At 45.7% G+C, this 13579-nt stretch overlaps 2 protein-coding genes across 5 annotated transcripts in view; both read left to right on the top strand.

The window, feature by feature from the left end:
* Positions 1 to 13579, top strand: part of LOC134037481 (E3 ubiquitin-protein ligase TRIM39-like) — a 63558-nt gene that overhangs the window by 10964 nt on the left and 39015 nt on the right. The window lies entirely within an intron of this gene.
* On the top strand, positions 2569 to 11533 carry LOC134037482 (tripartite motif-containing protein 12A-like). 4 transcript variants are annotated; one of them, XM_062482776.1, is made up of 9 exons: positions 2569 to 2799; positions 5417 to 5678; positions 6064 to 7098; positions 7210 to 7250; positions 7698 to 8205; positions 9961 to 10148; positions 10330 to 10372; positions 10649 to 10802; positions 11275 to 11533. In XM_062482776.1, the coding sequence occupies exons 5-9, from the start codon at positions 7705 to 7707 to the stop codon at positions 11328 to 11330; spliced, it is 942 nt and encodes a 313-aa protein (XP_062338760.1). In that variant the 5' UTR covers positions 2569 to 2799; positions 5417 to 5678; positions 6064 to 7098; positions 7210 to 7250; positions 7698 to 7704; the 3' UTR covers positions 11331 to 11533. The 4 variants fall into 4 exon arrangements, with proteins under 4 accessions (XP_062338760.1, XP_062338761.1, XP_062338758.1 ...); XM_062482777.1 differs by lacking the exon at positions 5417 to 5678 and having other exon boundaries at positions 7035 to 7098; XM_062482774.1 differs by having other exon boundaries at positions 6064 to 7250.

The raw sequence follows: 13579 nt of genomic DNA, 5'->3' as shown, positions 1-13579 counted from the left end.
GCACAGGGCAAGGGCAGAGGGGCGCAGCCCGGAGGAGGCAGGGCCAGTCCAGAGCAAGCAGGGGCTGGGCCAGGCGCAGGGCAGAGGGGCAGAGGGGAGCCCATGGAGGGGACGAACATTGCAAACAGGGCAGGAAGGTCAACGAGGGCAAGAGCCGGACCAGAGGAAAAGGGGCCGGGGGCGAGGCAGCAATCCGCCAGGCATAGCCCAGCAGCGGGAGAGGCAGGGCGGGAGCAGGAGGCGGGAGCAGGCAGGGAGCTGACGGGAACGGCTGCGGCCGGAGCGGGCGGGTGGCCCGGAGCCACCTGCAGGAAGGAGGCACAGGGCAAGGTTAGAGGGGCGCAGCCCTGAGGGGGCAGGGTCAGACCGGAGGGAGCAGGGGCAGGAACAGGGCCGGAGCGCCCCGGGAGGCGACGAACGCCGCAACGGCAGGAAAGCCGGCAAGGGCAGTAGCCGGGGCAGGAGAACAGGGGGCATGGGCTAGGCAAGAGGCAGGAACCTGCCAGGCGCGGCCCGGCGCCCAGCAGCGGGAGAGGCAGGCCAGGAGCGGGCAGGGCACCGACGGGATGGGCAGCAGCCGGAAGGGGCGGGCGGTCCAGAGCGGAGCCGCCCATGAGGATAGCGGCCCAGAGGGAGGGAGACACAGGGAAAGGCCAGGAGGCAGGAGCGAGTGGGGGGAGGCGCGTGGCCAGCGTGAAGGCGGAGGCAGGAGCGGGCAGGGACCCAATGGGAAAAGGGGCAGCAGCCAGGGCAGGGGGGGCATCAGGGGGGAGCCACCGGCAGGGGAAAAAGCACAGGACACGGACAGGGAGGCGTGGCCCGGAGGCGAGGAACGCCGGGAACAGGGCAGGAAATCAGCGAGGGCGGGAGCCCGAGGCCGGGGCAGGGAGAGGCGGGCGAGGCAGGGTGCAGGAACCCGTGGGGCGCGGCCCAGCGCCCGGCAGCAGTAGAGGGGCAGTGCGGGGGGGAGCAGGGAGGTACGCCTGCCCCCAGACTCCCCAAAACGGAGGGAGAACAGCCTGGCCTGAAACGGATCCCGAGCCCAGAGGAGGTGCTGCAGGCCAGCGACGGGCCAATCTGAAGGCGCGCCGGGAGGCCCGAGGTGTACAGGGGCCACGGAGCAGGAGATGGGGGGCCATCCGGAGCAGCAGCCTGGGCGGGGGGGGGGGGCTCAGCCGGAGTTGAGCCACCTGCAGGGAGAAAAGCACAGGACACGGTCAGGGGTGGCGTGGCCCGGAGCAGGCGGGGCCGGGACAGAGCACACAGGTGCGGGGCAGGGGGGCACCAAGAAGCCGAGGAACGCCGCAAACAGGGCCGAGAGGACAGTGAGGGCGAGAGCCAAAGCTGGGGCAGGAGAGGCAGGCGAGGCAGGGGGCGGGAACCCACGGGCCGCGGCTCAGCGCCCGGTAGCAGGAGAGGGCGGAGCGGCGAGTGGGTAGGCGTGCCGGCCCCCCGGACGCCCCGGAGCAGAGGGCGAACAGCCTGGCCGTCAGACAGACCGGCGGAATGGATCCCCCGAGCCCGGAGGAGGCGCAGCAGGACGGCAACGGTCCAAACCGAAGGCAGCACCGGGAGGCGTGGAGCAGGCGGAGCCAGTCGCCGCGAAGCAGAAGACAGGGAGCAGCGTGAAGAACCGGCGGAGGAGGCGAGGATGGGAACGCCGAGGAGAGGAGGAGAATCCTGGGCCAGCACGGGCAGCCGACCGGCCCAGGAGCGACACCCGGAGCGATTCCAGGTAGAAGGCCTGGTAGGCGGAGACCATGGGGGACGGCCAGGCCGAGGCCCGGGACCAGGAGGTGGAACCGTGGGACCCAAGGAAGCAGAGGAGCCCGGAGCAGCACCACTCGGGTACGCAGCCAGAACGCCGTGGGCAGGACCGTCTCACCAACCGGGAGGGAAACCCGTGGTCGGCCGGGTGGAGGTCCAGGATGTCCAGCCCCCACCGCAGAAGACGAGGCCGGGAGGCGAACAGCGGGAGACGGGGCGAGCAGAACAGCAGCGGAGCGGAGCGGAGCGGAGCGGGCAGGCAGGCAGGCAGGGTGATAGCAACAACAGGGTGCATGGAAGGTTGAAGTGACAACAACATGCTAGCACAGAGACCAGAGGAATGGAAGATACTTTATACAGAACTCTTAATTGACCAAAGGGAGTTTGGTCGCATTCTTCCGTGCTTTACTGGGCTGATGCGTATTAGTTTGATTGGAGAAGGAGGAGTCTTGGTGTGCCACCTTCCTCCCGAACTTTAGTTAACCCTTTCAGGCCTAACTCCATTTGTCTTTCAAATCTACAGTAGAACTCGTTCAGGTTGTTGGCCAGGCGAGAGTTTTTAGTGGTGTGGGGGGCTCTGGGCTTGTAGTTGGTGATCTACCTGAGCCCTCTCCAGACAGAAGCAGAGTCGTTAGCAGAGAACTGGTATTTTAGTCTCTCTGAGTACAGTCGTTTAGCCTCTCTCACCACCTTGCTAAACCTGTTCTACGACTCCTTGAATCTGTCTCTATCCCCACTCCTAAACGCAGAAGAGTACATAGTTGGACACTGTGTTATCACCTGTAGGAGTATACAGCACTGCTGTCATCGTTTTGGCCACTTTTGGCACTTAAGCAACATTTTTCAGCCATGGAGGCATCATGGGGGCACCAGGGGGGAGAGGGGTTCTAATATTCTGTTTATGTGTTGACACACATGCTGTGATCCGTGACGTCATCATCTGTCATTCCAACAGAAACTTCCTCCATTCTTGAGAATATCATAGACTACTCACCTTGATAATACGTCTCTGCTTCTCACATAATTATCAGAGTAAGTAATATGTGAACAAATATTTCATATTATTTATCACTGCCGCCTCCTCCGCTAAGAACTTTAAATTATGATTATTTATTTATGTTTAGTGTCCCAGCATTATGTAGCCTAACTGGGAACATAATCCTAAGTGGAAGTAAAGTTTGTTAGAAGAACAGCTCCTATTGCAACCTATCAGAGTCGTTAACAGGTATTTAAAGTTTAAGTAAAGCTAATTGAAACCAAGTATATTTGCCACAATGATTCCCTTAAACGCTATTTGAAGATATAGGCGGTTTTAAGTAGGCCTGGTCGAATTTATCGAGTCGTTAAAATAGTCTGGTGTTGTTAAACGGTGGATTTATGGTAGCCTTTAAGGTGACGCGCACAGTGGCGGTTCTTCATTGAAATACACCCAGGGCGAGACGCCCTTCGCCCCCCCCCCCCCCCCCCCCCCCCCATTGAAATCAAAAGGCCGTTATGGTAAGACCAATTATGTTCTATACAGCTAAAACAGCCTGGGGTCAAATTGATACCAAACATAATAGGAGGGTTACATAAACATGCCCTTACACGCTAAATGTCTGTTATTACATGCTATATTAATATAACTTTTAGGGAGGAACACATTTAGTCATGACGTTAAAACTACTTTGTCACAAAATATAGTTGTAGCAAATAGCAAATGTTCGTCTTTGAAACTACCTACAGATTTGAAAATTCCATTGGCTAATTACAGGGCCTAACCTAAATAATGAAAATAAATAATAACTGAACTTGTAACAGTTTTGTTGCAAAGCACACTATTATGGTGAAATGTTATCTCGTGTTTGTTGAGTTAAAACCGAAATATTGTTGTTGCATAGCAAGCATCATAGCAAAAAGGCTAACAAACGTAAGAGTTAGCCTATACCCACCAATTAACATTAGCCCTTCATTCATGACATGGATACCGTAATAATCATACAGAGACATATTTGCATACCTTTATATTTTTCTCGTTTCTCCTATTCTTCTTTTCTTTTTTTTCGAAATTGAGCACCTGATGTCTTACTTGACCTTTTCCTGTCCATCTTCTTTGGCAATCAACAGTCAACAGATTTCCCATCCCCCCAACACTGTCACTCACGACCAGAAGTCAAGACTAAACCAATTCACCTTGACCACAATCGTTTTGTGTTACATATTTTTATTAGCCATTTCACACAAATAAAAAATAAATAAAAATGTGCAGGAACTTTAGGCCTATATTTATAATATTATGAATGAAATGTGCGTTATTTGGAAGAAAGTCGAGGTGCAACTGACTTTAGCCCACTAATTTAGAGTATTGCACTATACAGTGGACCCCCCCCCCCCCTTGTCCGTTCCATTTGGGAGACCCAGTCAGGTGAGCTGTCTGTCCCCCTCCCCTTTTTTCACACAGCTTCTGCGGCACCTTCTCAGCAAGCAGGGGTGCCTGCAGCTGCCTGAAGGGGGCGCCAATTTGCCAATTCCCCACACAGTGAAATGATAGAAAAGAGAAAACCGCTTCGCGGCGCAGAGATTTTTATTTATTTATTTTACGCCCCCCACGTGACATGAAAAAATGCCGCCCCGGGCGGCTGCCCGGTCCGCCCGTGCCTAAAACCGCCCCTGGACGCGCAAAGGGCCTTTGCATTTAAAATATAAATACAATTGCCTACTACAGACACTACACTACATCAGACACTACCCTCTGTTATTGAGTTAGGCTGCTTTGGCTTTTTATTGGCCTTTTATCCATAAGAACACGCAAAAATCGGCCTTCTTTAAATCAGACGGCTTTGATTTATCTAATATATTAAACCATTTGAAAACCAAGTAGGCCTAAACTGAATACACAAATGATTACTGTTATCATAATGTGTTAAATGTACAGTATGTGTATGTTATGAGTGTGCTGGGGTTAAAAGACGGCTTTCGAAAAATGTGGCTACCATGACCTAAACTGTTTCCATCCAGCGGACGTTTATCTGTCAGAGGTTTTGTGTGTAGCAGTGGCAATTTTCGACTCTTTTTAGGGGTGCTCAAGCACACCTAAAAATAATAATAAAAAAACATTTAATTATTATGAATTATTATTATCTTAAATAAGTGACCTAGGAGGGCGATGGAGAACAAAAGAACCTGATAATTATAGACATGTACAGAGTACAAATAACTGGACTCCAACCTGGTCAACATTATGATTTCAAGGTGGCAACAATGGGAGCTAAAGGAGGATATAGCAGTTCTGTTTTAGAAACTGTAATTACAGGTAATATACTTTTATTACAGCTCAAATGACAACAACTAATAGAGATCTTGTGAAATCTGGACTCAATTGTGAACATAAGGACAGATGTGGTTATTAGTCTGTTGCTAGAGTGAACAAAATCTCTGGACAAATACCGATTGTCTTTTTTTAGCATGGCATGCTGGCAGAGGATTAAATCCCACTTGCATCATTAGACTATTGTGTTCTAATAGTTTAAATGTTGCCCTCTCAAGACAAACGTTGACAAATTTAAATCCCACGCACAATAATATCTACATAAAAACAAATGATCCATTTACGTTATCATACTGTAAAAAATAGGATTACCAGTTTACAATTTTGTAATTTTTCTCAAAGCGGTCCAAGGGCCCAGAGACCTGACAGTAGAGACACAGTACAGTTCTGTCTCTACGATGGACCAAACCACCAGGATTGCAGCTCTGTCATCAATACCTCATGACGTACAGCTGCCCTGGATCAGAACCGCTGGCCGTATACACTGAACACTGCTGCACAACCTTGACTGACCTGCAGCCTGGTACCCAGTACACTGTTGGAGTCTACACCGTGTTGACAACAGGGGAGCAGAGTGAAGCTGTGTCTAAAACCATCTTCACCAGTACGTCTTATTTATTTGAATGCACTTAGTGTAGCTGATTGACCTGATACACTGCCGTGAAGTACTTCCTGTATAATACCGCAATAAAAAACCTCTTCGGGAACTTTTGAGGAGACATTTTTACTTATTTTATTATCTTGGTAACGTACCACCAGAGCCGTTGGCTTCTAAGTAGAATTTTTTAGCTTGTTGTTTTTCTGAAAGTCTGTAATAGCAAAAGTACGGGAGAGAAAAAGTAATAGCTGGCACTATGTGTATGATGATGCTGTAATATTCTAATTGTTGAAGATGTATTACACCGAGTTAGACCAAGAACTCTAACAACCGTTTAGGGTATATCAATATGTTTCTGTCAAATCTCTAAAATGCACCTACTTCACTCAAGGAGTTCCACCCCCAGCTGACTTGACCATAGAGCAGGTACAGCCCTCCTCTGTGACCCTGCGCTGGACCAAGCCTGGAAGAATGGAAACAATCCCACATCACTTCCTCATAACCTACACCAGCCCAGTGTAGCGGGGTTTGCTCGTTTAAAGATAGAAATACTTAATTTATCATAAAGTCTGGGGCACCACCCTAATATTGGTTTAGGACATTAGGGAAGCTGATCACTATAAAGTTGAATCTCAGGAGAAGCTTGGCGACGTCCTTGGAACGCCAATCCTGATGGCGTTCATGCCATGGTCGGTTTCGCTGGAGTCCGAGATTGATGGTCATCTTAGGGCTTTATACAGTTCGAGGGAGGACCCGTCTGGGGTCAGATGTGGATTGGGGGAAGCTGGGTTCTCAACTCCCCCCTCCTTCCTTCACACCTACCAAAGGTGTGATCTGATCTCTGGCTGGTTCATTCGATTGGTTCAAATATTGTTCTGGACATCTTGGTACAGTTACAAAATATAGTTGAATGATTGTTTTATTATGATAGCTTCGTGTAGATACCAAGAATGACGTGGTTATCTTTCAGGAAGAAGGAGTTGTTACTAGAATCAAGATTTCAGTGAACACAACATTAAAACAAAGTAACAAACATAACACAAATATCCCTCTCATAATTCTCCACCTTGTACTCTTGTGGTAAAGGTGAAGTCTCAAGACTTTCCTCAAAAGTTCTGATCAAGGTATGTTCTTTGTTCAAATCGCCGCCGAAACGGATAGCAAATGGTCGCTGGAGACGTGTTGTCTAAATCAGGCCCTTTGAAGCTTGCAAGCTAGCAGGAGGGCTGATTAGGTAGATTGGGGAGGTCGTCCCCCCCCATTCTATGGTTCCTTTGCATCGGCGTTTGGTGGGTAATCAGCATACTGAGGGTGTCACAAGGGCTGATTAGGTTTGTCTGATGTGATTGAATCACTCTTCAGGTGTGGCAAGATGTTGGCTCCGTGTGGTCTTGTGGACCTCACTACAGTACTGTAGAAGAACTAGGTAGGAGGAGCATTGTTACCTCAACTCACTAAAGAGAAACTGAAGTATACAGACTTACAGTACCTCAGCACTGAACAGACGCACATAACAAAAATCTGTTTCTTCTCTAAGTATCCACCAGTTAGAGAGAATATCAAGATTAACATATACAGGTGAGTAGTCTAAATTTCAAGGCCTTCAGTTTGTCTTGTGGCTTTTTTTATATTATGAAAGTATGTTCATGTTAAGGCATACAGTGCAGTAATGTGAATCATAAGTGTGAATAATTAGTATAGGTTTATAAGGTTAGTATAGGTTATTATGTGTATTATGTGTATTTAGAGGTTTAGTATACTGTATTGAATATTGTATATTATTTGTATATGAGGAGATTTACTATGTTTTAGCTTATCATAGATGTAATCTATGTTCTGTATACTTATATGTTATGCCAGGTTGCTTTGCGTTGTCTAAGAATTTCTTGAACTTGAACTAATATCAACATGACTGTATTTATCACTGTTTCTTGAACTATTCAAAATCTAAAAAACTGTCACGTAACAAATGACTCACTGACTGAGCTCAGCTTTCATGGTTTCACTTTTGATCTCTCTCTCCAGTGTAGAAATGGCTTCTTGCAGCAGTCTCCTGACTGAAGAGCAATTCCTGTGTTCTATCTGTCTGGATGTGTTCACTGATCCTGTCTCTACTCCATGTGGACACAACTTCTGCAAAGCCTGTATCACCAATTACTGGGACAACTGTGACCTGTGTCAATGTCCCATGTGCAAGGATAAGTTCAATAGGAGACCTGAGCTTCGTGTCAACACTTTCATCTCTGAGATGGCTGCTCGGTTCATGAAGTCAGTGAAAGGTAAACCCAACAGCCAATACCTACGACCAGCCAGATCTGGAGAAGTGTCATGTGACTACTGCACAGGTACCAAGCTCAAGGCCCTGAAGTCCTGTCTGGTGTGTCTGGTCTCTTACTGTGAGACTCACCTGGAGCCTCATCAAAGAATTGCAGCCTTGAAAAAACACAAGCTGGTCGACCCTGTGCAGAACCTGGAGGACAGGATGTGTCAGAAGCATGAGAGACCCCTGGAGCTGTTCTGTAGGACTGACCAGGTATGTGTGTGTCAGAGACAGACCACAAAACCCATGACATGGTAACTTAGATTACAAAAAAAATTTCAATCAGAAATTACAATTAGATTTTAAAATTATATTCATAATCACATTCTCTAGTAATGACTTTCACGATGGTTCAGGCAGGATGACTCAGTAGTGTTATTTACTTGATACTTTATTGCACACGGTAGCTACAATACATGATTGTAATACTTGAATTTGGCATAATGGTTCTGCTCGCAGCGGCTCCCTGCCGCACCCAACGGAGACACTGTCTCGACATCCGAGTAGAGAGCATCAAACGCATTCCCCCTAAGAAGGAACACAGATCCAAGGGTGGAGGCCGGGGAGGCGGAGGCATCAGATTAGACAGAGAGCATCCTGTGTCGCACTAGCAATGCAGAGTGCAGCGATATCCTGTTAAATAGCCTGCCCTGCTAAGAAGGTGTGCCCAGACTAGGTCTCAGAGTCTCCTGCATGAACCAGCTCTGCTTGATTTAAGAGAATATTGCAAGTAGCGTTCAGTATCTGTACAGTGAATAGTATGACTTAGGCATGAAGAAAAAAGTACCAGAAATCTTTTTATTTTAGTATATTGATTGTAAATCCGTTCTTCAGTCTTTTACAGACTGATGTTTGTAAAACTGCCACTCTGATCATCAGAGTGATCTGTCAGAGACAAACAAAATCAAAACAAAACTGAGATTTGCTGAGTTATTTTGATTATTATACATTCATTCAGGAATAAGGAAACAAATACATTTGTTAAATACATTTTAAAAATCTGTGACACACATCCACACAGAGATTCTGATGCAGTCAGTGATTAAAATGTTGATTAGTGGATTGTATTGGATGGGCTACTTGTCGGCAGGTAGATAGACAGACAAGTAGCCTGTCCAATCATTGCCTTCAGTCTGACTGCCGTCCAATCATTAGTGCCAATCCAACCTTATGATTGGTTGTGTTTATTACAGTACTGCAATGCCCAAAGATATCGGATTGATTTCATTTCATTGTAAAACCTTTAGATTTTTGGGTTGCTATCAGGATGTAAAGTTTATTTCAGAAAATCACAACACCGTGGAGATTTCTATGAAATTGCTGTGTACCAGAAGAGTACCTCTCATGCATGGAACTGTAACAACAAATGTTGCCAGGTCTCAAGTCAAGCATGAACTAAAACTTAATCAAATTGTGTAAATGAGCCAAAGACTGTTCTTCAATTTATCCATTCTCTGCACACCATTTCCTCAGAGTTTCACTTAGGCTATGTGGCCTACTGAAATTATGTTATAACAATAGACATAGGTTATCACATGATAACGTGCCTGGTTCGCAACACTATCGAGCCACAGACACAGTGACCATGTCCCGTACCTTATTAAACTCCTCTATAGAATAGTTTCCGTAGGCCTGCACAAGCTGTTGCAATAGCCACTAAACATGAACCTGTCATCAAGTCCATGTCCTCTCGCTGTAAAAGCTTGTTTGGTGGGTCCAGCAAGGTAAGAATGAATAAAAATAAATATTGGGGCAGAAACAAAGTCATCATGCCATGTTGAGCCAAGCCGTTCCAACACGGCAATCAAATTATTTGATTATTATCTTTAGATTTTCCTTTTGATGAGTATTATCTTTAGATGTTCTCAAAATGAAGAAAAAAAACTAAATTCAGTGTTCCAGGTTTTGCTAAACAAAGGGAGGTTCTGAACCAGTCAGGTTCTAACCCCTTACTTCTGTCCCTCACAGGAGGACAACCTGGACCCGGAGCTGAAGAACCGGTTTGACAACTGTGGCATCCCTGAGATCAACAACGCCCAGGTCAACAACATTGTGCACTCCTCCTTTACCAAGAAGGAGAACAAGGTGAAGGGCAAGAAGAAGAAGAAGAAGAAGAGACAGACCAAGGCTGACATCGGCACACCAACCAATTTCCAGTGAGTTTAGTGGGGGGGGGGGACCTAAATATTTTCCCATGATGCATCATTCCATCCTCTGGACCTCCTCCAGGTCCAGCAAGTCTCAGCATCAGGGGTGAAACATGGCTTTGTTGGTGACTGGTCCAGGTTTCTTTTGACGTTGTGTTAAGGCCTCTCTCCCTCTTGTGTTTCCCTCCAGGCACATTGGACATGTAGGCTGGGACCCCAACACGGGCTTTGATGTGAGTATTATGCTTATTATGGTCAATGGCAATATATGTGGTGTCCATAATGGATCCACTGGTCTTGTCTGGATATTGTTTGGGGGGGGCTGGGTGAATGTTCAAATATCCTGCCCTGGAAAAGAGAATAGTAGGAGACACACTCAATAAGTTCATTTTCCCTCTGGAGTCTAGTAACGTTCCAGGTTCTGCTGAAGGGAAGTTCTAACCCAGTCAAGTTCTTATAGATGTTCTTACCCAGTCAGGCTCTAACCCATTTACTTCTGTCCCTCACAGTTGAACAACCTGGACCCAGAGCTGAAGAACCTGTTTGACATGTGTGGCATCTCGGAGGCCCAGCTGAAGGACAAGGAGACCTCCAAGGTCATCTACGACTTCATTGAGGAGAAGGGGGGAGTGGAGGCGGTCAAGAACGAACTCCATAAAGACGGTGTGTCAGTGTTTCTGTTTATAACCTTTAGATTCCTTGCCCTCAAATTCCAGAATCACTTGGCTGTGGACCTTTCGACTTACAGTAATGCAAATATAAATAGACACATTTAAGGGAACTTTTAATGATACAGTGACCCCCTTGTAATCACATCACAGAGCAGCCTGTATAAGTAAACTAGCCAGATAATAGACAAATATTTCTGTACTGTATTGTAAAAATGCATTTTAAATTCTGGTACAATCATAGTAATAAAATTTACCCACAAAATGTGTGCTTTTCCCTGTAATTCCATAGTTGAAAATGTCAGACTTTCAAAGATTTGTACTAACTGTAGAACTAGAGACTTTATCTCTTACAAGTAGCGCAGATCAGAGATAGAATATAGATATAGAATGCAATTGTTTAGATGTGAAGTATTCTCGACTATGTTAGTGGATCTGATGTTCGTTCACTTTTATGTCCATTGCAGGTTACCACCAGATACCACCACCGAACGTTCACGAAGAGCTGCCTCGGAGACATTAACTAACTGGGCTTTGAGTTTGAGTCTCAATACACTGGAAATGTACTGTGTTATTGATTTCAAAAGACCTACCCACTTAAAATAAGGAGCCATCCATAAAAAGTTCAATAATAAAAAAAGATTAGCAGGTATGTACCTGAAAAGGTGATGTCCGAATAAAAATGGAAAATAAAGTTTTTGGGGGGGAAATGTGATAAGAACATTCTCTTGGTCCCGGAATTATTTCATTGTTTCACTAGCTAGTGTCTTGTACAGGTGTCCAACTGACAATCTGTTCAGACTGCACTGTCTCACACCTGAGTGACTGGATAGCAGAATAACAAACACAGTCTCCTCTTCCACCACCAGAGAGAAGTCTCCACACCACAAATAAGGAACAGGAAGGTACTTTGTGTATGTCACTCTCTCCAAGGGTCTATAAGTGTTGTACAGGGTGGTGCACAGGGCCCCGTTCGTCGTAAGGGTTGAAGCTAAGTTAATCAATTGTCCCTTTAGCCCGTTAACATTAGCGAGATGAGTAAGAACAGCAAATATCGGTTCGTCAACTGCTGATCCGCATCCAAATCATGTGGTTAATTTCAATCAGGCTAAACTTATCAGGGAAATTGCACGTGCACGTCCTACTTCAAAAGGCAGGAAAGGTCGATCACCAAAACCGTGATTTTCTAACGGTATGATGGCGGAAAATACGAAAGAGAGAGCGGTGATAGGCTATTCTCGCCATCCGAGCAAACTATTATAATGAGTCTCTAGACAATAAGCATATTATCATGGCTAAGTCAAACACCGCCACCGCTGCCAGAGCAAAACAAGCAGCTTGGGAAAAAATTGCCGATAAGCTAAATGCGAAAGTTTTGGGGAAATGTATAGGCTCATCTTAAGTGCCTCATTACCCCAATCAATCAGATCACATTTCTTTAATTGTGCCTGCTGGTATAGGCTTAATGGAAATTAATAATCGAATGAGATCTTGCTAGCGAAAATAATGATCTCAACTCTTTCAGAATAAGTAGGCTAAATAAAAACAAGGCCAAAGTGTATCTAATTGATACGAATTCATAGACAATTATGAGGATATATGTAGGCTACTGCGCTTATATCATGTAGCCTACTATATATGTGTATATGCATGTAGGCATATGTGTAAATCCCTCTTTGATGTCATTGACTGGGACATGGCCAGGGAATATGATGAATTGATTCATCAGCTGGTTAAGCGCCAAGTACACTTTTCTTACAGCAACCCCACGTAGGAGGGGACGTTATTGTGACTTTGCATAACGTTCCCTAAAAGTTATCTAAATGTGACGAACGTCCCGAACCTTTACAGAACATTGGGGACGTTTTTAAAACGTTCTCATTTGGTTCTGTACGTACTTTTTTAAGTTTCCTGTATGACTTTATGGAGACGTTCCATGTTATTTTGTGGTCACACCGCAAACATTACAAATATGACATTTGGGACTTTTAAAGAAGGTCCCCATATAGTTCCCTGATAGTCACATGGGGACGTTCTGTGTATGACATTGGGGGAACGTTGTTTTGGTTATTTTATGGTCACATACAACTTTGGCTATATTCACGTGCGTCGTACAATTTTAAACCAAAACGAGGCTATTACGAGATGGACGGAAGATCTTGGGTGCTTTTTTATGGTAAGATGTGAAAGCTTACGGTAAATAGGTATATACTAATAACATGTGTCATCGGAACACATACTAAAATCAAAATAAGCATCGGCAAATGATTTCTTCTAATCTCTGTGCTCTATTTCAAACGTCGCAGATACGTCGGCTCATCGTCGGCAAACGTCGACAGAGCTTGATGGCATCAACATCCAGTCTGATAATAAAAGATCATTAACTTGAATTGTATCTCTTCATTTTAATACCCACACACGAAAATCCAGGTTGAATCAACAGTACTGCTAATAGCCCATGGTGGTCTCCTTATATTTCTATCAAAGTTGATGTAGCCTATACGTGTTCATTTTCTATAAAGATTAAGCAATATTGTTCCAATAGTAGTTTAGGTAACGGGATAAGGACCGAAAACACATTATAGGTTGGTCCCCTGAAGGTTTGATATGTCACTAAAATGTTCTGCAAAGGTTAGCATTGATACAGAGGAAAGGTCCTATAATGGTTCCCTAAACGTTCCCAGAACGTCCTGAAAGGCCCCGAAATAACGTCCTCCTACCCTTTAAAGAACTCCACATTGAGACCAATATGGGACGTTCTGGGAAGGTTAT

Source organism: Osmerus eperlanus, chromosome 17 (genome assembly GCF_963692335.1).
Source record: "Osmerus eperlanus chromosome 17, fOsmEpe2.1, whole genome shotgun sequence".
Lineage (NCBI taxonomy): Eukaryota > Metazoa > Chordata > Actinopteri > Osmeriformes > Osmeridae > Osmerus > Osmerus eperlanus.
This window is presented reverse-complemented; position numbering and strand designations above follow the sequence as displayed.